General features: G+C 60.1%; 3 protein-coding genes across 5 annotated transcripts; 2 read left to right on the top strand and 1 right to left on the bottom strand.

Moving 5' to 3' along the window:
• Positions 1–1,299: 1,299 nt before the first annotated feature.
• AK2 (adenylate kinase 2) lies at positions 1,300–8,165 on the bottom strand. 2 transcript variants are annotated; one of them, XM_080632290.1, is made up of 7 exons: positions 7,999–8,164; positions 7,462–7,587; positions 5,652–5,762; positions 5,465–5,559; positions 4,609–4,681; positions 3,896–4,091; positions 1,300–2,024 (listed from the first exon to the last, which is right to left on the bottom strand). In XM_080632290.1, exons 1-7 carry the CDS (start codon positions 8,110–8,112, stop codon positions 2,017–2,019), a joined length of 723 nt encoding a protein of 240 aa, XP_080488416.1. In that variant the 5' UTR covers positions 8,113–8,164; the 3' UTR covers positions 1,300–2,016. The 2 variants fall into 2 exon arrangements, with proteins under 2 accessions (XP_080488416.1, XP_080488415.1); XM_080632289.1 differs by lacking the exon at positions 1,300–2,024 and having other exon boundaries at positions 2,031–4,091; positions 7,999–8,165.
• AZIN2 (antizyme inhibitor 2) lies at positions 5,770–14,216 on the top strand. Its single transcript, XM_080632288.1, has 11 exons — positions 5,770–7,248; positions 8,578–8,924; positions 9,491–9,645; positions 10,555–10,721; positions 10,801–10,974; positions 11,646–11,818; positions 11,933–12,064; positions 12,355–12,520; positions 12,880–13,224; positions 13,461–13,669; positions 13,980–14,216. The coding sequence occupies exons 4-11, from the start codon at positions 10,623–10,625 to the stop codon at positions 14,119–14,121; spliced, it is 1,440 nt and encodes a 479-aa protein (XP_080488414.1). The 5' UTR covers positions 5,770–7,248; positions 8,578–8,924; positions 9,491–9,645; positions 10,555–10,622; the 3' UTR covers positions 14,122–14,216.
• A 1,054-nt stretch (positions 14,217–15,270) lies between these two features.
• Positions 15,271–16,160, top strand: NDUFS5 (NADH:ubiquinone oxidoreductase subunit S5). 2 transcript variants are annotated; one of them, XM_080632533.1, is made up of 2 exons: positions 15,271–15,611; positions 15,805–16,160. In XM_080632533.1, the coding sequence occupies exons 1-2, from the start codon at positions 15,396–15,398 to the stop codon at positions 15,865–15,867; spliced, it is 279 nt and encodes a 92-aa protein (XP_080488659.1). In that variant the 5' UTR covers positions 15,271–15,395; the 3' UTR covers positions 15,868–16,160. The 2 variants fall into 2 exon arrangements, with proteins under 2 accessions (XP_080488659.1, XP_080488658.1); XM_080632532.1 differs by having other exon boundaries at positions 15,275–15,611; positions 15,903–16,160.
• Positions 16,161–23,921: the final 7,761 nt, after the last annotated feature.

The following is a 23,921-nucleotide window of genomic DNA, read 5'->3' as shown; positions in this document are numbered from 1 at the left end:
AGTACCACGAAGGTTTTCCTGCACTCTCATTGTCACAGATGGCTCCAGCAGCAGGGGAGAAGGGCAGATATTGTATTTTTAGGACTGCAGCACATTTTTAATGGGAAGCAATGGCCCAGAGCTTCTCAGCCCTCCCCCATCCAAGAGGCTGCTTCTTTTCAGCAGAAATATCTCTGCATTAGAGAACAGGTCACTTCCTCTATCAGCGAGAATTCAGTGTCCTATTTGATGCTGGTCCTTGGGCTATAAATAGGAATTTTCCCCTTTTATAGTTGCTGAATAATTGCGAGGATGAAACACGAGCAGAGTTTTCAAAGAGTGCCTGATAAGCAGCTTGCTGGAACGGAATGGGGGAACAGAAGGAAGCTGCAGCACCTGCAGAGCTGCATGCGCGGTGGGAAAGAGTCAAGGGCAGCATGAGAGGGACGGGTCACAGAACAGAGCCAGCTCCAGAGGATGCAGGCTTGAGGTAAACAGCCTCCCCACAGCTCATTTCATGCTCCACACGTAGGTAAGGATCAAACAGAAGCAGCCCAGCTCAGAGGAGCCAGGACTCCTCCGTCCCACGTACCAGAAAGCCAGGAGGAGCAGGCAGAACAGGTTTTAAACAGCAGCAGGCAAGCAGTAGAGGACTCAATCCCAAACAATGAGGAAGAGCCCGGCTTAACATCCATCAGCAAAAGAACCAAGGCAAGGACACCACAAACTTGCCTTCAACAGGGAGGGAATGCTAAGTGGAGGTACAGAGAGGTGCTAAACCCATCAGAGCACAGAAACGGGGTAAGGGGAGGCCAGGAACTGCTCTCGTTCCCTGTGTTAGAGCAGATTTTGCCCTTTGTACTTCAAGAAGCACCAGTGGAGGGGAACAGACACAAGAAGCTACAACAGGCAGAAAGCAACCGAGCAGAGGACAAAGCACGAGGCTTCCAGTTGCTGCAGGAGGAGAGAAGGAAATAACATCAGCTCCTGCACACACTGGTAGTATGGAGGGAAGGTAGAAGAGGCTTGGAATTCCATCCCTGAAAGGAGCTTTGGCCAGAAAGGGTCAGGATACACAGAGGGCTCAGTGCTTTCAGTGCCATGCCTGAAGAAACGGGAGAGCAAACCAGAAGACACCATTGCTATGGTGATAAAGCATTAGAACATATCCAGCAGGGAAGAGGAAGAAGAGGAATTCCAAGCCACAGTTCCAACCGCACAGAACATCCTCAAGACAGGAGCAGGCCCAGTGTTAGTTGCCTACAGTGGCATCCAGCTCCTCTCCCATAGCCTGCAGGGCAAAGAGGACACAGCAACAGGTACAAAAATGTAAAGGGGTTATTTTATTCTTGAGTCAGAGGTCAGACAAAGGCACCATTTGAGCTCAAAAGAAATGCAAAACCAGCCCCATTCCCTGTTAGCTCTGCAATCATTCCAGAAAAAAGGCTCTTTTGCATTTCTCCAGCATTGTGAGAATTCCAGCGTGGTCACAGTGAAGCCACCCCATTGCCAAGGCAGGCTGGGACTAGAGCCACAGCCCCTCTGCTCAGCCCAGAGCAGCCCTGAGCAGTCCCTGTGCAGGGCTCAGGAATGCAGCAGAACAAGAACAACAAAACTTCCAGGAAAAGACCTGGCATCTTTTTTTTCCCTTGGCCTTTCCATGAGTCATTTGTTCAGTTTGGTCCTCGCTGATAGCAAGAAAATCACAGCAGTAGCCTCAAGGTACCCAGGAGAGAAGCCTGGGATAGCATCTATCCCCCCCCCGCCCCAGGCCAGGGACCTGGTCCCTGCTGGGGATGTTTCAGCCTGTGCCATGGTTATGCCTCCCCAGTCAGTGATTTGAAGGAGAAGCCCATCTCCTCTTCACAATGATTGTGCTGAATAAGGAATCCAACCAAAAGCCAACCAAATCAGCCCCCAAGCCCCTTGTCTGCCACCTCCTTCCCCCCCTCCCATCAGTCATACCCCCCCTTCCCTGCTGCAATGGGTGTTGTAGCAGTGTGCAGCGTGTGGTGGTGTCTCATCTGCTTCGTGGAGTCACTCAGCTGGAATAAATGGGAACAAAAACAAAGATTTAGGGAAAAAAATAAAGAAAAGCCCCAAAGTAATCATGGTTTAAGGCAGGAAAAGGCTGCGAGCTGGATGCAAAGTGAGCACAAAGGGGGGGAAAGAAACAAGAGCGTAGAACACATTGTTCTTGCTGCGGAGGAAAACCGTGGCCAGATCCAGGAATGTCAACTGCTTGGGAAGCCTTCCCTGGATTACAGCAGCGTGCAGGGAGCTGCAGCTCTGACTCTCTTCAAGATGCTTTCAGCTAAAAGCTGCTTCCACTCAGACCTTCTTTATAGTCACAGAGACACTGCGGCAGCTCTAACACACGCTCCCCTGGAGCCCCACAGTCCTGTGCCCCACACCAGGGCTAGGGGATCCCAGTGGACCCTGACGGCTGCTGAGGAAACCAGCACCATTTACTTCCACCCCCTCTCTCCCTGCAGCCATGTGCTTTCAAGAGCAACAAGTCAAGGGCTTTCAGTTCCCCATGGTATTCCCAGTTTACTGGAAGAGGTGGGTTTCCCTGGAAAGGATGGCAGAAGACACAGAGTGATTCTCAGACAAAAAGAGAAGCTCCCAAGAAAAAGAGCAAGGGATTCCGGAGGATGAGGCATCCGGAGCGGACACACAGTCCCCAGAGCTCAGTGTGGGAGGGAGACAGCTCAACTCCTCCAAACAGGAGGGGACTCCACCACCACCAAATCACTCCATAACACATGGAAGGCTAAAGGCCAAAGTCTCATCTGGGCCAGACTGCACTGAGAGCAGGGTCCTCCAGGCCAGGCTGGAGTCCCACATGGGCAAAGGCCACCAGCAGCCCTGCAGGGTCACCGCAGCACAGTATAATGGCACTAAGACACCGCACACAGTATCCTAATGGAGCAGCAGGATGTGCTCAAGGAACAAAGACTTCTCCATGAGCTCACAATGAGGGCCGCTGGCTCAAGGGCACATGAAGCCAGTGGTTAACAACGCTGCCTCAGGCCTTGAGAAAGCATTTGTTTGGCAATAAGGCTTTATTTAGACTGTGGGATCAGGAGCAGCTCAACACATCTTCATCTTCTTGGCCAAAGCCAAGGCAAAAGTGAAGAGATAAAGCCCATGTCCTTTTCTTGTCCTCAGATCACCACAGTGACTGTTAGGCTCTGACTAGAGACTTCAAGTTGTTAAAGCACAAAGCACCTCACTAATATTTGCTAGATTAGGGCCCACAAATGAGGAGCGGCTGAAACCTCCCCAGCTCTCTTACCCCAACTCTTCTGCCCTAAAACCCCATCAGAATGGGAGGAAGATGGGCTGAGCTCTCAGGTAAACCAGCCCCACAGAGAATAACACCCATAGAACCAGGACAAGCTCTCAGCCAGCCCTGAGCAGCAGCACTCAAACTGTCCCTCCCCAGGTGACACACACACAGAAAGCCCTTCACTGCTTCCTAAAGTAACCGTGTTTCATTGCCTACAGCCAACAGAGCATCACCTACCCAGCACCCCGGCCTGCTTCCCAACCTCCTGCTGGGGAGCAACCAGGAGGAGCTGGAAGTTCAGCTCCTAGAGCGAAACAAAAGCCTTTAGAGCCAAGGGGATGCAAACCCCGCTCCTGGCAGCGGATGCCCGGGCTCGCCGCGACCTCTAGAGGCCAAAGCTCCGGCATCCGCAGACACAGATCCCGAGAGAGAGACCGTTAACAGCTCCTTTAATAGGGAATCAGCACAGCCCTGCCTTGGGCCGCATCGCCTCCTCCCTCCTCTTCTACTCTGCTCAGCTCTTCACCCTCCCAGCCCCAGAGACAGACATGGAGAGACAGAGAGAAAAGCGAGAGCTCCGTCCTGGGACAGAGCCCTAAATGAACATAACCAGGTCTTTACATGTCGCTTTTGAGAAGGCTGCCAGGATGCTGGCAAACACCACGTCAGGAGACTGGGAGGCATCCACGGCCGTGTGGATCCCACGCTTGCTGTAGTAGGACACCAGGGGGGAGGTCTGGGTGTGATAGGCCTTCAGGCGCGTCCTCAGGGCTGTTTCATTGTCGTCTGAACGGCGGATCAGGGGCTCTCCAGTGACCTGGGAGAAGCAAGGGGACAGTCTCCAGCTGGCTGCAGCCTGGCACGCGGCCCCCTTCGCTCTGCAGCTCTCACAACCCATGCTCCCCTCCTCCAAACACAGCTCTGAGCTGCAGGAGCGATGCCCGGCTCTGCAGGGGAGAGCGGGGCGAACCCAGCACAGTCCCAGAGCAGTCACTGAAGAGAGGAGGATTCAGCATCATGGCCATGTCGCCACACACCGCTCTGCTTGCTAAAAGAAGCCAAAGGAGCCTTAAGAGCAGGCTACAGTTGCTCCCCAGGAGGGAAACCAGTCACAACCCACTGCAACTTCAGCTATGGACAGAGTCCTGCATGGCTCCATGGAACAGCCATGCCCTTCACTCATCCCGTGCTGTCACCCCAGGCTGCCCCACGCTCCCCAGAAAGCCAGGACAGGAGGTAGGAGAGAAGGAAAGCAATGAGTTTTTTCCAGGGAAGCTGCAAAGCATCAGCTAAACCCAAAGCAAGGGAAGCTGCAGCCTGGGGAGCTCACATACATCGTCCTTCATGTGCTCTTTCGGGGGTCTGAACTCCTCGTGATAAGAGCGGCCGCTTGCTGGGTGAATCAGCCTAAGACAGAAAGCAAGAGTCAGCAAAGGACAAGCTCTCCTGAACCTCAAACTCAGCAGCATCTGAACATCTGCAAGAGCAGCCCCATCAGCCTCTCTGTGCTCAGAAAAAAGCTCTTCTGGTTATTTCTGTACCAAGGGCCTCTTCAGAAGCCTGAAAAAAGCAGCTGTGCTAAGAGATGAAGCTTTCACTTTATGCTTTCCCGGGGAAGAGAGCCAGCTCCTGGAGATGGGAGGGTGACACAGGGCAAACAGGGGACATCATGGGCCACAACTGACCCCAGACAGGATGCTCAGCAGTGCTAAAATACAGAACACAGAATCCTAGAGTGGTTTGGCCTTAGAGCTCATCCAGCTCCAACCCCTGCCACGGGCAGGGACCCCTTCCACTGGAGCAGCTTGCTCCAAGCCCCTGTGTCCAACCTGGCCTTGAACACTGCCAGGGATGGGGCAGCCACAGCTTCTCTGGGCACCCTGGGCCAGCACCTCAGCACCCTCACAGGGAAGAGCTTCTGCCTAAGAGCTCATCTCAGCCTCCCCTCTGGCAGGTTAAAGCCATTCCCCTTGGCCTGGCCCTACAGGCCCTTGTCCAAAGCCCCTCTCCAGATTTCCTGTAAGCCCCCTTTAGATACTGGAAGACCGTTTTAAGGTCTCCCTGGAGCCTTCTCCTGCATAAAGGAGCAACAACAGCTCCAGAAGAGCAAGAGCACAGCCTAAAGGCTGACCTGGGTCACCACACTCAGAGTAGGAAACCCCACATCCCGAGTGGGAGAAAAGGATTTACCGCCCGGTGATTCTCCGGATCAGCAAGGAGTCAGGAATGCTGAACTCGATGACAGAGTCCAGCTTCTCTCTCCTCTTGTCCAGGAGCTCATCCAGCTGCAAGAGAAAGTACCCACCTCAGCAGGAGAGCGGCAGAGGAGCTGGTGTCCCCGGAGGGAGGAGATGCTGGAGCAGCAGCTCACACGTACCATTTCCGCCTGCTTCACCGTGCGTGGGAAGCCGTCCAGGAGGAAGCCGTTCTTGCAGGGAGGGGAGTCCAGGTTGTTCTCGATCAGCTCCACCACCATCTCATCACTCACCTGGGGAGGAGGCACAGGAGGGATCGTAAAGGTCTTTTCCACCCCAAGTGATTCTAGGACACCCCGATTTTACACACAGCACCTCCAGAGCTGCTCTACTCACACCAGGCTGTTTGTACAAGCATTCCTGGTGCCTGCAGACAGGAGTGAACAGGATGGAAGCTGCGTGTTCAGACCTGAAGCACTCCCTGCCATGGGTGTCACCCACCACCATGTGGCTACTGCCACATTCCACGCCAGGGACTTGGACCAGTGCTACCACATCTCTGTTCCAAAGGTTGCTGGGTTTCAAGTGACACCAGGAGCCTGAAGGCAAACTCTGGAGATGAGGGAGGTCACAACATAACCTCTACTTCTGTTACTTTGTACCTTCACCCACAGGGCCCTGCAGAAGCCAGGAAGGGTGAAACAGTTGCTCATTGACTCATAAACCTCCTGTGAAGGTAAATGCCTTCAATGGCTGACAAGCTCTGCCCTCGCTGCCTGGTTTTTCCCACATACAGCCGGGATTAGCACCGTTTGGGAAGCACTAACAGGCACAGCAGCCCCAACAATAGCTGTTTATTCAGGAGCAGCTCTCCTCAGCAGAGCTGTTTTCTCCAACACCCGCAGCTGAGACCCAGCAGGATCAGGGATCAGACTGTGCCAACACACAAACAAGCACCCTGGGATGGGGGGGAGCTTGGGTGAAGCACCAAGTCCCTTCTGTGCGTTCCTGATTACTGCCTTCAGAGAAAGGAGTTCTGCTTCCTAATCAAGCCCAAAGCCCCATCCTCAGGCTGTGCTGTGGCCCAGCCAAGTTATCACAGAGCCAGAGCATGGTGCTAGGCCGTACCTGCACAGCAGCCCTGTGGAGCTGCCCCACACACACGTGGCAGATAGCCTCGGCACTGCCAGATAACAGTCCTATCTTTCATAACCAGCTGGGCTATTGCAGGCTCGGTGTTGCAATGCAAGCCTGGAGTGAAAGCTGGAGCTACGCCACGTTGTCCTCCCAACCTGCAGCCTGCAAAGTCTCTGTGGGGGGCTGTGAGCCCATGAGCCAGCAGCAATGCCCAGGATCTGCCCCATACCCCTTTGTTTTGGGGCACATCACTGCAATTGGCTGTCCCTAATGACATACTTCAGTCATTTTGGCAAGACCCTCAGAAAAGCAGTGTGTCAGAGGCCCCAGCTCTTGTCCCCTGGGGATCCAAAGCATCTCCCTTGCACAGCATTACCCAGTACCCACTGTAACTACCTCAGCAACACCCCTACATCTATTTTTGCCTTACAGTTACAGGCAAATGGCTTTTATGCAGAGCTGGGACCCTCTGAACAAAGTCATCCAGCCCAGAGGAGCCCAGGTACGATGTGAAGTGAGACCAGAGCTACAAAGCATCACTGTAACATCCTGCAGCTCCAAGGACAAAGCTTCACCTCAGCGCTGAGGACCCAGGGAACCCCTTGCACCCCACCCAAGCACAAAGACGGACACAGGCTGCTGGTAAGCAAGGAGCAACTCTGAAGAGGAATGGTGTTTAGAGAGGGTGTTTACTCCTGCAGGATAATGAGAAGGGAAACCCCCGCCCCTGCCCTCACCCTGCAATCTGCCTCCCTCCCCTTTTGTCACCAAGCTTCTAATTACCAGGTGGATTTGGGCTGCTCCCATTCCAGCGCTGCCACCCGCCTCCCCTCCCAGCACACCCCCGGTACCCACCAGCTTCCCGGCGTCCATCGTCTCCTTGAGGCGCTTGCCCAGGTCGGAGCCCGAGGCCACCATGGCCCGCAGCATGTCGCCGGTTGCTAGGTGGCACACGCAGTAGGTCTCTGCCAGCTTCGGGGCCTGCGGGGGGACACAGACACACCGGGGGGGGGGAGCTCAGCGGGAGGGCTCCGAGGGGCTGAGGCCCAGCCAGGGGATAAAACCACAGCGCGGCCTTGTTCCCACTCTGCGGCCGGCAAACACGTGGCAGGGCCCGGCGGGACTCGGGAGCGCCGGTTTCGGGGCCCGGATACCGGGTCCCTGCGGCCGCCCGTAGAGAGAGGACCGGGACAAAGAGCCCCAGTGCACGGGTACAGGCGTACGGCTGAGCCCCAACGGAAAGAGGCACGGAGCCCCCCGGGTCAGGGCAGGCCGCCCGCCCCATTGCCTCGGCGAGGGAAGCGAAGCCGGACACCGGCGTCACTCCAGAGCCGAGCGGGCCGGTCCCGCCGCCGCTCCGGTTAAGACCGCCGCCCCCCGGTGCCCCCTCACCTGCGTGCCCTTGCCCGCGCCGGGCGGACCCAGCAGCACCGCGCGGATGCCCCGGCGAAGCCCCGGACCCGTGGCCTGCCCGCGGCCATCGCCTGGCTGCACGCTCGGAGCCATGGCCGCCGCCAACTGCGCGCCAGCCCCGCCCCGCGGCCAATGGGCGGGGACGCCGGCAGCCACGTGACTCGTGGGCGGGCTTCATAGCCTATGGGCGTGGTTTAGCGGCGAAGGGGCGTGGTTGCACGGGCGATGGGCGTGGTCTCGCTGGAAGTGGGCGTGGTTTCGCGGCACTGCGTGGCGGGAGCGCGCCGCGCGTGGCCGTGGGCTCAGCGTGCTCCCCGCGCTGCAGGCGCTGCTGGCCTGTGTCACGGCACAGCCCGGCACACTGCGGTGCTCTGCGGCACGCTGCCCTGCTCTCTGCGCCGCTCCCCCAGTCCTGCGCGGCTCTGGCTGCGGTCTGAGCCAGGGTCTTACATGAGACAAGAGCTCCCTTTGCCCTGGTTGCCAAGAGAGCTCCCGGCAAAGCCAAGACCACAGTGTTGAGTATCCAGGATAAGTCTCTCCCTTTCACCTCCTCTGCAGGGGCAGCTGAGAGAGAGCATTGTCTCCTCAGTGACACCGGAGAGGGCACTGTAAATGAAACAAGACAGAAATGCCCTGCTCAGCCTGCAGTGTTTGCTGGATGGAGCAGTGGAACCGTTTCCAAGTGCGCAAATGCAGCCAAAGGCAGGACTAAGGGATCAAACGGGGCATGTGCGTGGATGGCAGAGCTGGATCTGCTGCTGGGGAACCCACCGAAGCTGGCAGCAGCAGCATCAGGGCAGAATCAGTCCATGTGGGCTTCCTGACCCACCCCCCCAGCCGGTGTGCCAGCCAGACAGGGTTTAATCTGCAGGAAGCCTCCTTCCCCTGGCAGCAGTATCTCGGAGGTATTTTGGGCTCCCTTCCCCTCCATGGTCCCTGCGCACACAATGACTGGCTGCAGGAGGGCTGGGGGCGAGCTGCCGGTGCGGGGGGGGCTCAGTGGGGGTCGGGGTGTTTGCTGGGGACAGCCCCAGCCCTGGATACGGTGGGCGAGGGGTGGAGCGTTCCTCAGAAGGGATGAAGGATGCTCCGAGGCAGCTCAGCCAATGGGGTGCCTGGGTTTGGTTGCCATGGCTACGGTTGGGCGGCAGAGCAAGGAGAGGGGTGCTGGGATACAACGGGTGCAGGGCCCCCAAATACAGGGTCTGGGGGCACGGGGCAGGCACGGAGTTGGGGCAGGACAAGAGGCACCGCTGGGGCCAGTTCATTCTCCTGCGAGGCCCATGGGCATAACCTGTTTAAATGCTTGCTAAGGTAACTGCGGGGGGATGACACGGGGCTGCGGGGGGCTGCCGGGAAGCCGGTTTGCCCGGCACAGCCGGGGCGGCTGAGGAGGGATGCTTGTGCTTGCTGAATGTTGGGAATGACGGCTCAGTGCCCCTCACTAACCCCTCGCCCTGCTTCCGGCCAGAGACCTCGGACCCCCAGCAACAGCAACGCCTCGGGGTGCAGCGGGAGCTCGGCCTTCCTTGGGGACCCCCCTGGCGTTGTGTCTAGGCACTGGGAAGGAGGCATCAGACCTTGGAAAGGAGGGATAAGACCTTGGGAAGGAGGCATCAGACCCTGGTAAGGAGGCAATGTCTGTCTGTGGCATGGGCTGGCAGGAATGACCCACTTAAATGCTCATCATTTCTGTGCCAGCCAGGGTGGGTGAAGGGCTGGTTGGTGATGGGGAGTGAAGGGCACAGCTGGAGGAGCCACTCTCCTTTCCCAAGTATGGAGCTTTAAGAGCCTCAAACCCCATTTTTTACCCCGTTCCCCATCTCTGGAATTCACTGGCAGTGCTTGCTCAATGCATGGCACCATCCTGCTGCTCCAGGTCAGTGTGGGCCTTCTCCTAGTGCCCCTCCAGAGTGTTGTAAGGTCTCTGCAGAGGAGGAGATGCAGCTCGGAGAAGTGAAACCTCTGTCTCCCACTCACTACAGGTCAGGGAGCTCTGTAAAAGCCCTGGAGCTGGAGCTGGAGTGGGAATGTTCCATGTGAGCTTGAGCTGGGTTGTCAGCTCCCTGTGTTACGGGATGGGGTGGATCCAGGGAAGCCAAGTGTGTGAGCTTAAAGCTCAGTGTGCGAGCCAGGAAACACCCTGCAGCTTAACTTGTCCCCTTGCTCCACACCCTGTGTCATGGGAGGGAAATGAAACTGGAATCACAGCAGGGATCCAGACCATCCTCAGCGAGTGGCCTGTGCTGTGCTCTGTCAGGATGCCTCTTTCCATGGGGCTGTGTGCCTGGGTCCGTGAGACAGGAAAATCACAAGGGAACTTCATCCCACGCAACGTACAGCAGATCCAGCTACATGCCAGAGCGTGATGGGACGTGTTCTGGCATCTATAGGCCATCTGCTTTGCAGTGAACTTGGCTTTGGTGTTAACTGTGTTGGTGCCTGAGCTGCGAGGTGGGGAGCTCGGGCTGTTCTGGTGTACACTGGTGGAGCTTCTGGGCCTTGCTTCTCTCATTCCTTTCCTTCTTTTCCCAGTGTGTTGCATACTTAGAAGCGAAACCCTACTCGAGAAGGCCTCAAACTCACGTTACCGCACCTCAGCCATGAACGGGTACTTGAACGAGTCCAACTTCATGATGGTGGAGGAGGGCTTCACCACCAGAGACCTCCTGGAGAACCTCCTGGTGGAGCCGTGCCAGGCGGTGAGGGCCGATGCTCGCTGCTCCCTTGGCAGAGGTTGGCACGGGGAGGCCAGTGCTGCTCACTGCAGCTTTCCCCTAGGGTGACCAGCAAGCCTTCTTCGTGGCAGACCTGGGGGACATCGTGAAGAAACATCTGCAGTTCCTGAAGGCCTTACCCCGTGTGAAACCGTTCTTCCCGGTTAAGTGCAACAGCAGTGAAGGAGTGATCCGGCTGCTGGCGGAGCTGGGGACAGGCTTTGCCTGTACCAACAAGGTAGGGCTGTGGGAGGACAGCTTCAGGGAAGCCTCCTTTGGGTATTTAATAGCTGGGCTTGACCGTAAAGGTCTTTTCCAACCTGGTTGATTCTGTGATGTGTGAGAAAGTGGCAGGGCTCAGGTTTCTCCTCACAAGGTGACAAAACCCTCCCGGCACAGCTCAGAAATCCATGGCCTCTCTGGCAGCTCAGGCTTGTTCCCTCTGACCCTCATTCCTGCCTCTGGAAGTGGTGCCCTGGCTGGTGGCAAGGCAGGTCCCTGGGGTGCTGCTGCCGCAACCATCCAACTCCTGGTGGCTTTAAAGCTCCCTGCTCCCTCCTGCGATAGCCAGATTCCAGGGAGGAACCAAAGTTGAGCCACTTGTACACAGTTAAATGGTACCAGGAGGAGAAAGTGCAGGGTTGTGACAGATCAGACCAACGCTGCCACTGTCACCCCCACTGCAGCTTACAGGGGACACATGCACCAACCCCATACCTGCTAAACCCACTTGTTTCCTCTCCTCCTGGTCTCATTCCACTCGTAAACATCTTGCCGCAGCCTGCCCCTACCAGGACAAGGTCCAGTGTGATCCCTTTGAGCTCCTGTGGCTGTTCCCCGGCAAAGCCGAGGCTGCGATGCTGGCCCAGGGCTCAGCGTGGTGCCAATGTGTGTGTTGTGTCCCTGCAGGCAGAGATCGCATGGGTCCAGAGCATCGGAGTCCCCCCTGACAAGATCTTCTACAGCAGCCCCTGCAAGCAGGTTGCCCACATCAAGTATGCAGCGAGCCACGGGGTGCAGCTCATGGCCTTTGACAACGAGGTGGAGCTGAGCAAGGTGGCCCGGAGCCATCCTGGGGCTCGGTGGGTGTCCGGCAGCATCACTGCACAGGGGGCAGCTGGTGTAGGAGCTGTGGGGTGGCTGTGGGGTGATAGAGGGCCTGAAACCCCTCAGCACCGGGTGGCTTTGCTCTGCAGGATGTTGTTGGGTATCGCTGCTGACTCCAGCCCTTCTGCCCATCCGAGCATGAGGTTTGGGACCACACTCAAGTCTTGCAGGCACCTGCTGGAGATGGCGAAGGAGCAGGCTGTGGAGGTGGTTGGCATCAGGTACAGTGCATGGTCCTTCATCCATAGGGACCGCACAGAGGTCCTCGGAGCCACCAGCTGCTCTGGTGGGGAGTGAGGTGAAGGCAGGGACCTGGGGATGTTGACCCTTGTTGGGACCAGTTTGGGGCAGGTTTGGACCTCAGAGAGGATGTGGGGGGCTCTGAGGGGCCGGTCAGGCACTCGGCATTGGGATGGTGTGTGGGACCCGGTGAGCGATGGTCCCAGTGCTGTGTCCCCCCTCCCTGCTCACTGGGGACACAAACCCTGCTGAACCAGGGACTGTTCCTCAGCTTCCACCTCGGGAGCCGTGGCCTGGAGCCTCAGGCCTTCGCGCAGGCTGTGGCTGCGGCACAACTGGCCTTTGACATGGGCACGGAGCTGGGCTTCCAGATGCGCCTCCTGGACATCGGAGGGGGATTCCCTGGCACCGAGGACACCAGGGCCCGGTTCAAAGAGGTACATGGGTCTTGTGCCTGGGTCAGTGGGCAGAGAGTGGAGGGTCCCTGGGTTTGGCTCCTGCAGAGGGGCTGAGCTAGCCCAGGGGGAACATCTTATCATGGAGTCATGGAATGATCTGGGTTGGAAGGGACCTTAAAGCTCACCCAGCTCCACGGGCAGGGACCCCTTCCACTGGAGCAGCTTGCTCCAAGCCCCTGTGTCCAACCTGGCCTTGAACACTGCCAGGGATGGGGCAGCCACAGCTTCTCTGGGCACCCTGGGCCAGCGCCTCAGCACCCTCATAGGGAACTATTTCCCTATCTCCAACCTGAACCTGCCCTGTTTCGGTTTGCGCCCATCCCCTTCCTCCCCTCCAGATGGCTGCTGTGATAAACTCTGCCCTGGACTCGTACTTCCCGGATGGCCGCAGAGTGGAGATCATGGCGCGACCCGGGCGATACTACATCACCTCTGCCTTCACCCTGGCTGCCACCATCACTGCCAGGGAGGAGGCCCCCATGGAGCATCCCAGCTCTGACGGTGCATGGGATGGGACGAGCCCCCCCGAGTGCCCGAGCCCCCCTGAGCCCTCTCCCTGCTCCTCTCCGGAGGAGGACCCTGCCAACAAGAAGAACCTCGTCTATCACCTCAGCGACGGCATCTACGGCGCCTTCAGCTGCCTCCTGTTTGACAGCCCCTGCCCCACACCTCAGCTGCCCAAGGTGAGGATCCAGCCTGGCTGGGGACAGCCCAGAGGGTCCCTCGTGGTGGGTGGCATCGAGCCCAACCCTCCCCTGTGCCCCTGGGCTCCATAGCAGAGAGCAGGAGCCCCGGGGCTGACGCTGCCGGGATGAACCAGCAGAGCTTCGTGGGCTCCCGGGGTGGGTGGGGATGAACCGGGTCCCTGTGGCTCCGGGAAGCCCTCATTCCCAATGGATACCCCATCGTTTCCCTGCAGAGACCCTGCCCTGACCACCCCTCCCACAGCAGCAGCCTCCGGGGCCCCCTTGGCCATGCAGATGACCGCCTGGCCGACGGCCTGGCCCTGCCCCAGCTGCAGGTCGGGGACTGGCTCATTTTTGAGGACATGGGTGCCTACAGCATCAGCACGGCCCCCCCGGGGGGGCCCCAGCCCCACGTCACCTATGCCATGTCCCGCACGGCCTGGTAAGAAGCAGCCCTGTGTGAGCAGGGTGCCGGGGATGGGGTGAATCCCATGGGAAGCACTGCCTTGATTTCCACCTGGGCTCTTTGCCCAAGGGAAGGGGTCAAATCTGAGTGCCAGAAGCTGGAAAAACCTGGTTTCAGAGGCAAAACTCCTCTGGTTTTTAAGCCTTGACAGGCTTGAAGCAGTTTGTTGCTGGGGAAGCCACCTCTGGCTCTGGGAACACACGGGAGCCCCTGAGCTCCCCCTTTCCCAGCCCTATCCTGCAGCATTCCATGAGGAGCTGCTCTCTGCCGTGTCTCCCTCCCACAGGAAAACCGTCCAGCTCTTCCTTGGGAAGCCACCACAACCCGGAGATGACCACGAGAGCATCTGCACCCCCCTGTCCTGCGGCTGGGAGATGGCAGAGTCACTCTGTGTCACCCCAGTCTTCGCTCCAGCCGGGATCATCTGAGCACCGGGAGCACGGGACGCATCCTGCCTGCCGCTGGCATCGCCCCGTGGTGAAGCCTTTGAAGCCCGTACCATAAAGCCTGTTTCTCCTGCCCATGTGCTGTGTGTGCTGCTGGGGGAGCGATGGGGCCGAGCAGGTTTGGGCTCTGGGAGTTATGGAATTACCGGTTGTCCAGAGCTTCCGGAACAGGAATCAGGCTGCAATAGGCAGCTGGGTGCTGTGCTCATAGGGAAGGTGGGGTTGTCCACCCAAACCTCGGACACTGCTGGGATATGGGAATAGGGAGGGTGAGTGTGGAAGAACCGGGACACAGTGAGAGACCAGGGACTGGGAGCACTGGGGGCACTGGGGGGGCCTGAAGTGTGGGGATGGGGAGCACTGGGAGCAGTGGGAGCATTGGGAGCAGCGGGAGCAGCGGGAGCATTGGGAGCACTGGGAGCAGTGGGAGCAGCGGGAGCATTGGGAGCACTGGAAGCATTGGGAGCACTGGGAGCAGTGGGAGCAGTGGGAGCATTGGGAGCATTGGGAGCAGTGGGAGCACTGGGAGCAGTGGGAGCAGTGGGAGCAGTGGGAGCAGTGGGAGCATTGGGAGCACTGAGAGCATTGGGAGCACTGGGAGCAGTGGAAGCACTGGGAGCATTGGGAGCAGCGGGAGCAGTGGGAGCATTGGGAGCAGTGGAAGCAGTGGGAGCATTGGGAGCATTGGGAGCATTGGGAGCATTGGAAGCAGTGGGAGCAGTGGAAGCAGTGGAAGCAGTGGGAGCATTGGGAGCATTGGGAGCATTGGGAGCATTGGAAGCAGTGGGAGCAGTGGGAGCATTGGGAGCATTGGAAGCAGTGGAAGCAGTGGAAGCAGTGGAAGCAGTGGGAGCATTGGGAGCATTGGGAGCATTGGGAGCATTGGGAGCATTGGGAGCATTGGGAGCATTGGAAGCAGTGGGAGCAGTGGGAGCATTGGGAGCATTGGGGACGCTGGGAGAGCCTCGGAAGCAGCCGCAGCGGCCGGCAGGGGACGCTGGGGCGCGGCGGGCGGCCTCTCCTCCGCCCCGCCAGGGGCGCTCTAGCGGGGAAGGCTGCTCGTGCCTCTGGCTCATCTCATCTCTCTGGCTCCGCCGGAGCCTCCCAGCCGTAAAGCGCGGCGCGAGTGTCGCGGTTGCGGTCTCGCTTGACGGTGGGCAGCGTCGTGAAAGGCCCGTGAAGGACGGCGGCGGCCCATCCTTGCCCCGGGGGTGTCAGCGTCGTGAGCGCGGCCGTGAGGCGACAGGCGCGGAGCCATGCCGTTCTGGGACCTGCAGCAGCAGCTGGGCATCGATGTGGACCGGTGGCTGCTGCGGCAGAGCATGCCGCAGCCGCACGGCAACGCCGGCGCCTGTCACGCCTTCGAGCGGGAGTGGGTGGAGTGCGGGCACGGCCTGGGCCAGACCCGCGCCCGCCGCGAGTGCCAGCCCGAGTACGAGGACTTCATGGAGTGCATGCACCGCACCAAGCTGGTGAGTGGGGCCGGGGAGGCTGGAGCGGGGCTGTGCCCCCTTCCCCAGGGGTGCTGTGGGCTCTGCAGGCCCCTTGCTGCGAGCCCCCCCTCCAGTGCTCAGCAGCGATGGGGAAGCTGCTGTTCCCCTGTGGGCTCAACCCGTGGTTATTATTAATAGTAAAACGTGTTGTAACAACGTGAAAGTGTTGCAGGAGCTGAGCCCCAGGGCAGCGTGGGGGGGGCTCTGCATGCACACAACTTTGGGGACCCCTTGAGTGCTTCCCCCCCCCGTGTGTGTGTGCTCGGCCAGGCTGCGCGGCTGAAAACCATCCTGAAGCAGCGGGACAAGCTGATCAAGGAAGGGAAGTACACCCCCCCCGACTACCACAAGGGCAAAGAAGAGCCGCGGCCGTGATCCGCAGGGATGCGGCTCCGCGTGGAGGCACCGACATGGGATTCCTGCGGGAAGAAAAGCCATGGCACAAGCGGGTGATGTTGTGGGGCTCCTGCTGAAGGGCAGAGACACCACATTGGGCACCTCTTGGGCCAGTAAATGTCTCCTTCACAACAGCCTTTGGCTCTGTCTTGTCTTTATTTCCCGAGTGAAGCACAGCTCAAGGGGCTGTGAGACACCCCAAACGCCTACAGTGATGGGGACCTGCCCTGGAAGGGGTCAGGTGCTACTGGAGCTGGGGACCTGGTGCCTTCATGATTTCTGCCTCTGTGCTTCCAGCCCTGCACTGACTGCAGGGAAACCAAGTGGAATTAACTGGAAGTAAAAAACCCACCACCTCTCCAAGCTTGCCCTGCAGAACCTTGTCTTAAACTCCCCCCCCCCCCCCAGGACTGGTGTGTACTGGGCTCCTTCCAGTCACTCAACAGGCACTGAAGTGGTGGATGAGGGGAAAACCTGGTACAAACAGCTCATTCTCACCGGGATTCATAGCAGTATTGGTGGATTTAGTTTCTCTCCTGCCTTTCCAAAGTGTTGGTGGGGCTTTGCTTTGGAATCCTGTGTCAGTGGGATGCACTTGGCACATTTGTACCTCCCCAGGGCAGATGTTTCCCCCATTCCCTCCGAATCCAGCCCGGATTTGTAAGGGCATTAAAGCAGGTGAGTCCCTGGAAGAGGAGAGGGGAGCGCTCTGAACTTTAATCCGTGGTTTTAATACTGGTGATTGTGGGTTTAATGCTTAATCTTTGATGCAGGTTCCGAGCTCCCTGATCCTCACAAAGCCCCACGCTGGGGTGACCAGCTCTGCCCCGGGCTGGTGCTGCTGGTCTCTGCCTCCTGCCCTGCTAATTCATGCCTTTCTCCATGGATCATCCCTTTGGACACACACCTCTGTCTCCAGCTGGGAAATGGCCCTCTCAAGGGCTGTGGCAGAGCTGTTTCTCCAGGCACCCTGTGAATGATTAACCAGGTGGGGGAAGAGCCGCTGGTTCCAGGAGAGCTGGAAATTAGAATCAGCCTAAAATCCTGAACTGGTTTGGGTTGGAAGGGGCCTTAAAACTCATCCAGTTCCAACCCCTGCCATGGGCAGGGACACCTTCCACTGGAGCAGCTTGCTCCAAGCCCCTGTGTTCAACCTGGCCTTGAGCACTGCCAGGGATGGGGCAGCCACAGCTTCTCTGGGCACCCTGTGCCAGCGCCTCAGCACCCTCACAGGGAAGAGCTTCTGCCTAAGAGCTCATCTCAGTCTCCCCTCTGGCAGGTTCAAGCCATTCCCCTTGGCCTGTCCCTATAGGCCCTTGTCCCAAGCCCCTCTCCAGGTTTCCTGCAGCCCCTTTAGGCACTGGAGCTGCTCTCAGGTCTCCCCTTCAGGAGCCTTCTCTTCTCCAGGCTGCCCCAGCCCAGCTCTCCCAGCCTGGCTCCAGAGCAGAGCTGCTCCAGCCCTCGCAGCATCTCTGTGGCCTCCTCCAGACTCACTCCAGCAACTCCACGTCCCTCTTGTGTTGGGGTCCCCAGTGCTCAACACAAAGAAAACCTCAGAATTGGAGGGTTTGACCTGAAGGTATCAGTTCGGGTGGACTGTGCCAGGAGTGAGCAGCCAAGATCTCCCACTGGGACCCTTTCCTGGCCACAGAGCAGGTGCTCTGAGGGCTTGACCTGCGTCTCCTGGAAGTGGGAAGACTCCAGGCACAGCCTCTGGAAGAGCTGCGCCTGCAGGTTCCTCCCTTCCCCCATTCCCAGATGGATCCATTGCTCCAGCCCAGATGGGTTCCTTGCACTGGGGCTGATTCATGCCTGCGTGTGGAAACATTCCCCCCGGTTGGGGCAGTGCGGAGGGGGGGCAGCAGCCAGAATCCCAACTGCAATCCAGGCTGGGATGCTCTGAGCAAGAGGCACGTCCAAGCCCCAGGACTGGCTCCTCCCTGCTCCTGCCTTTGCCTGGGACAGAGTTGGAATGGTGCCACCCCAGCCCTTGGCTCCGGAGTGGGGGGTTCTTTGCAGCAGGGGTGCCCATGAGGAGCCTTTGGGGTGGGGGAGAGGGCAGCAGGGCTGGGGCTGTGCCCGTGGGGGACACAGGGATCAATATCACACCCCTGGGAAGCACCGGCTGGGGCTGAGCTGTGCAGGTGCAGAGGGAAGCACCCACATTCCACAGCCGCCATTCCCATGGAGTTCACCCAAGGATGGGAATTTGGGGAGTGGGAAGTCAAATCTTTGGGATCGCATGCACCCCAACCACTGCAACTGCTCATTAGGGCTGGTGTTAATCACCCTCCCCTTTGCCAGTGGCGTGTTGTGCAGCTTTGCTGTGAGGGCCGTGGACGCTTGGCACATGGCAGCACCCATGGGAAAGGCTGGGAGGGGGAACGCTGCTTTTCCAGGGAGAGGGACAAAGCTGCTGCGGAGTGATCCAGGCCATGGAGCTGAATCGTCCTGAGTGGCTCTTTGGAGCCATCAAAACCTGATTGTTCTGGCAGAGGCTGTTAAGGCAGGCGGGGATGGCCGGGGCTGGGACCAGCGGGGCTGGGATGAGCGGGGTTGGCTGCTGGAGTTAAAAGCTCCAGGAGAGATTTCAGCTGATAAAGAGAATAATCAAAGAGCTGCTGAAAACAGTCCTATTGCTGGAGAAAGGAAACAGCCACCCCGGGAGGAGCCTGGGCAGCAGCCATGGGAACAGGGCTGAGCATCCTGCCCACCTTCACACGGAGCAGCCTCTGCTTCCCAGAGTTGATCCCCACGGAGCCAGGCCCACGGGGCTGCAGCATCCAAGATCCTGCAGCAGATCCAAGTTTCCAGTTTGCTGATTGCCTTTTTGTTGGTTTTCTGCACCCAGCTCCCCCATTCCCATTGTCCAGCAGCAGGAGCTGGGCTCTGAGTGAGTCCTCCCCTCCTGCAGCTGCAGCAGCGTCTGCAGCTCCTCTGCCTCGCAGAAGGGGAGCAAACAGCTCTTGGGAGATGAATAATTGATCAAAAGTCAAGGGAAAAGGCAAATTCCATCTCTGGGCTTGGGGGGATTTAATGAGGGACAGGGAAGGGATCCTGGAGCATTTCCCTGTGCTGCTGCGGATGCAAAGGGAGACCCCAGGGTCCCACTGCACAGCACAGGAATGGGAAGATGAAATGATTTCAGGAGGTAGGACCTGCTCTCCACATCTCCCTTTCCTCCCAAACCAGCAATTCCCATCTCCACAAAACAAGGCAGGATCTTAACCCGCATTCACAGCACCAACAATCCGGCGCCGCCAGCGCTGGGGGGGATTCTGGGAAGCACGTTCCAGGTGTGAAATCCACCCAGGCTGGAGCCGGCGCTGTGTCCTGGCTGCTCCTCGGGGCTCCGCACACCCGGAATTGGGCTGCTTTGCTCCGAGGGCACCGCAAGGGATGAGGCTGGAGCCGGGCCGTGGCGCCGCGGTGACCAAGGGACACGTCACCCTCGGGCAGCGCCGGGCGTGCGGTGAGCAGGGTGTGATGAGCAGCGTGCGCTGCCCCGAGCGGGGTCACCGGGGAGTCCTGCCCATTGCCCTGCTGTGCGCCGGGGCTGAGCCGCCCGACCCGTCCGGGAGCTCTGGGATGGCGCAGGCAGCGTCTGCTCCTGGGGCACGTTCCTCCTCCCAGTGCACCTGAGGCTGCAGCTCTGGTGGGATGAGCCCTTCTGGCTCTTGGGGATGGTGGGATCCGGGACCCACAGCTCTACTTGTAGGATCCCAGAGTGGATTGAGTTGGAAGGGACCTTAAAGCTCCTCCAGCTCCAACCCCTGCCACGGGCAGGGACCCCTTCCACCAGAGCAGCTTGCTCCAAGCCCCTGTGTCCAACCTGGCCTTGAGCACTGCCAGGGATGGGGCAGCCACAGCTTCTCTGGGCACTTGAGCACAGTGGTTGCATTAATCCATCAGTGCCAGCTCTGGACCCCACCTCCTGCTCCAGGGGTGCAAGACCCACATTGAGGGAGAGAAGACAAAGCTGTGCCGGGGCAGCGGGGCTGGTGCTGGCCCAAGAGAGCGCTGGTTTCCAGTATATCCCTTATTCCCACAGTGCCCAGCATTAGCCTGGCCTGGCCACAGCGTTACTGGGACTCCTGAGTGCCTTGTGCCCTCATCCCAGTGCTCGCGTCTTTGAGGCCTTGACTGCTGCATCCATGGGCTTGATGCATCCCAATGGCCGAGTGCTTCCTCCCACACTGCATTCCCCATGCCTGGATCCGGCCAGGCAGGGCTGCAGGGCAACACGTGCTCCTTTTGAGCCACGTCCCAAGTGTCCACGAGTGTCACCACACCCCGCGCCGTGTCCTGCGCTGCGGCACACCCCGGCGCTGGAGGTGCTCCTGGAAACAGCCGCCGGGAAGCAGGGAGGCACGTTGGGATGAGATCTGAAAACTGGGGGGGGAGAGGTGCCCGTGGGGCTGCCGGGACCCCGGGCGGACCGGGGCGACGGGCTCGGCTCAGCCTGGGGCCGTGGCCCGGTGCCGCCGCTCCCCGGGTCCCGCCGCCGGTGCGGGGCGCTTGGCTGTGCCGTCGGCCGGAGCGGTTTATCCTGCTCCGCTCCTGCGGGGCGGCCGGGGCTGTCCTGCAGCTCCGGCACCCCCGGGGGCTGCTGCTGGTGACCCTGCCTGCACCTCGGCTGCTGCTGGGACTGAGTCGGCTGGGGCTCGGATGCCTCCTGGCCCCGCAGGTGAGGCCCTGGGCAGCGCACGGGGTTCCCAGCGCCACGCTTTGCCCTTTCCAGCCTTTTCCAGGCTTTTCCCTGTTTCTGTTCTCCCACCCGCGCCGTGCTCCCTGCACGGCTGCTGGCCCGGATCGATGGTGTTCTCATTACCCTGGGCCTAGAGGGCATCCGGAGGATGGGGTGGAAGGAGAGGTTATCGGGAGGCAATGGGGTGCCGGGGGAGGAGGGGAGGGCGCTGTGTGGGTTATGGGAGGCTGATGGGCGGTTTGGGGGGGTCCCTGTGCAATGGGGGTGCGGGGTGAGGTAGGGGCAGCCCGGGGAGGTGACGGGCACCGGGGTCAGGGAGAGCCGGGGGGGGCCCCAGGGAGTTGGGTGCCGGTGCCCTGAGCTGCGCGGGGCGGGAGGCGGCCGGGACCCCCCCGCCGCTCCGTTGCCGCCCCGGTGGGCAGGGCCGGGGGAGGCGCCGCGGCGGCGGGAGCGCTCGGCGGGGCCGGGAACGGGACCGGGAGCGGCTGCGGGGCTGGGAGCGCCGCGTCCTGCCCGCGCCGAGCCGCCGGGGCAGGGGCTGGAGCATCGGCGGGGGGTGAGCGGGGCCGGGAGTGCGGGAGCAGCGGCGCGCACACCGGGAAGGGCGGCGGATGGAGCGGGGATGGGCAGGAAAGGAGCGGGGGATGGAGCGGGAAGGGCAGGAGATAGGGATGGAGCGGGGAAAGGCGGCGGATGGGGATAGGGATGGACCGGGAAAGGGGGGCAGCAGCCGCCGGCGCTGTGCTGGGGCTGCGCGCACCGGACGATGCTCCGGGGGGAGACATAGGACGGCGGCGGGGGGAGGCCGGGCCAGCGCCGTGTGCCCCGCAGCGCCGTGCCCGCACCCGCTGCTCCCGCACCTGCTGCAGCCGAACCCCGCAGCCCCGGCCCTGCCTCCCCCTGGGGGGCACCGAACCGCACCCCCCCACGGGCCCGCATCCCCCCCATCCCCGCACCGGCGGGTCCCCAAAAGCAGGGCGAGGGCTGCGCCCCCCTCGGTGCCGGTGTCGGGGCTGCCGGGGGGGCCGCGGGTTTGGGCCGCGGTTCCTTTTTTGCAGCTTTTCAATGGGGGGTGAATGACTCATGGAATCCTTTCTCCCTCCCTCCCAACGGGTTTTTGGGTCTCTTTGTTCCTGTTTTGCCGATTAAATGATGCTCATCGGGAAGGGCTCTGCGCGATGGAGGCGGCTCCTGTGCCGCCGCGCATCGGTTGTAGGAGTCTCAGTCATTTCATGTGCATTTTTCCTGCTGGAGCTGGAGGACACAATGAGAATGGGTTTAAATATGTCTCACGCAAGGTGCTCATTTCCCAGCGTGTGAACGCGGCGCAGCTCACCCCGGGTGCCACAGAAAACCCGACCATTCCCTTCCCGCTCCCACCACCATTAATGGGCTTTCTTAAAGCTATTCCCACTCGGAGAGGGGAAAACCCTGCAGGTACAAAGGGCAGCGCCGATGCGGTGGCTTCTTGTACCGAGCACAAAGAAATCGAACCCAAAAGGTTGGACTGTGCTTTGTGGGGGTGAGCTGGGGATGCCAGCGTGAGCGTTGCTGGCAGACAGGCGGCTGTGCCATCATCCCCGGGATCCCCACCAGTAAGTGGGGAAACTGAGGCAGCATTGAGGAGCTCCAAGAGCCAACATTCACCTGCCCAAGAAGATGCCTGAGAGCACAGGCACGAGGGTAGAGGCATCCGCGATGGGACGGTCGCTTCTCCATCACCACGGGCACCGATGGAGCCGTGGCCGTGGCGGGGCCTCACGCGCTGTTTCCTCCTCTGCAGGCTGCTGCCCGTGTGGACGCGCTGCCCGTGGCCCTGCCCGCGCTGCTGCCTGTACCCGGGGCCATGTCGTCCTCCGACGAGGAGACCCTGAGCGAGCGGTCGTGCCGGAGCGAGCGGTCGTGCCGCAGCGAGCGCTCCTACCGCAGCGAGCGCTCGGGCAGCCTCTCGCCCTGCCCCGCTGGAGACACCCTGCCCTGGAACCTGCCCCTACACGAGCAGAGGAAGAGGAAGAGCCAGGACTCGGTGCTGGACCCGGCCGAGAGGGCGGTTGTCAGGGTCGCAGGTAAGGCAGCGCCACGCTGGGGCCCTCCAGGGATGGGCAATGGGGCTTGCCAGGCTGCCCTCATGGAGGCTGAGGGTCTGGGGTCATTGCTGCTTCTCCTTGGGAAGCTGGGGGTAGATGGGATGAGGATGGACGTGATGGGATGTAGGGAAGGATGGATGCAGCCAGGGTAAATAGTTCAGCTCTGTGATGGCTTTGTCCTGCCTGGCCCCGGGTTGCTCATACCCTCAGCACACTGGAGTTAAGGGATGACTGGGCACCTCCAACGCTTGGCTTGGGTGACATTAAAATGCTTAATTAAGGACTAAATGGCTCCTTGGAGAAACCAAGCCATTGGCCAGGCTCCCGGGAGGAATTTGCCCTGGGAGGTTTGTGGATGGAGCTGGAGCTGCTCCTTTGTCATGGTGCTGGTGCCCGTGGGCATCCCCATCATTGGTCATTGGGGTGATCTGGGGTCCCTGCATTGTGGAGGGGACACTGCCCATGGGATGCCCACCCCGGGGGAAGGGACAGGGACAGGAAGGAGAAACAAAGACAGGAACAGCCCCGCCGTGGCTCATGGCTCATGGCTCGGTTGAGGGGGCTGGCTGTTGTGTTGGGAGGATGGAGAATCTTTGCTCAAGGTGGTGGCCCCACCACTGGGATTTGCTTCTCCACCGAAGGCAAATGGACACCGGGGGCTTTGGTTTGCGGCTGATGGGTCTGGCCCCTTCTCCTGCTGCTCTGGGGGTCTTTGATCTGCTCCTGCCGGAGCAAACAGGGATTTGGGGCTGTGCCCGTTCTGCTCTGCCCATGGGCAAATGTGCCCCACACTGGGCTCTGCACCCCGTGGGGGCTCATCCTGGGATCACCAGGGAGCAGAGGACCTGCACACGGGGCAGGTTGTTCCATCCCAGCTGGCGGGTGGCTCAGGGCAGGAAGAACCAGTTGATTCAGATGATGCTTCTGCAAAGCGCTCTGTCTGGGGCTGGGAGAAGCAAATGCACAGGGTGCGGCCGGGCCTGTGCACTGCACCCACCATGGCCACCCCTGCGCAAGGACCAGCTCTGCCCCCAAAGCCCCATCCTGCTGTGCCGAGCACTATCGGACGCCTCAGGGCTGGACCCTGCCGGCGCAGCC

Source organism: Psittacula echo, assembly GCF_963264785.1.
Source record: "Psittacula echo genome assembly, chromosome: 21".
NCBI lineage: Eukaryota > Metazoa > Chordata > Aves > Psittaciformes > Psittacidae > Psittacula > Psittacula echo.
The sequence above is the reverse complement of the archived record's forward strand: the minus strand, read 5'-3'. Positions and strand labels throughout refer to the sequence as shown.

Bases quoted from the DNA above. Each gene is read 5' to 3' on its own strand.
- NDUFS5 (XM_080632532.1), top strand. From the start codon at position 15,396: ATGCCGTTCTGGGACCTGCAGCAGCAGCTGGGCATCGATGTGGACCGG. The intron at 15,612-15,902 runs GTGAGTGGGGCC...GTGCTCGGCCAG, and splicing joins GCATGCACCGCACCAAGCTG to GCTGCGCGGCTGAAAACCAT.
- AZIN2 (XM_080632288.1), top strand. From the start codon at position 10,623: ATGAACGGGTACTTGAACGAGTCCAACTTCATGATGGTGGAGGAGGGC. The intron at 10,722-10,800 runs GTGAGGGCCGAT...GCTTTCCCCTAG, and splicing joins TGGTGGAGCCGTGCCAGGCG to GGTGACCAGCAAGCCTTCTT. The intron at 10,975-11,645 runs GTAGGGCTGTGG...GTGTCCCTGCAG, and splicing joins GCTTTGCCTGTACCAACAAG to GCAGAGATCGCATGGGTCCA.
- AK2 (XM_080632289.1), bottom strand. From the start codon at position 8,112: ATGGCTCCGAGCGTGCAGCCAGGCGATGGCCGCGGGCAGGCCACGGGT. The intron at 5,560-5,651 runs GTACGTGTGAGC...TTTCTCTTGCAG, and splicing joins CGGTGAAGCAGGCGGAAATG to CTGGATGAGCTCCTGGACAA. The intron at 4,092-4,608 runs GTATGTGAGCTC...TGCTTCTCCCAG, and splicing joins AAGAGCACATGAAGGACGAT to GTCACTGGAGAGCCCCTGAT.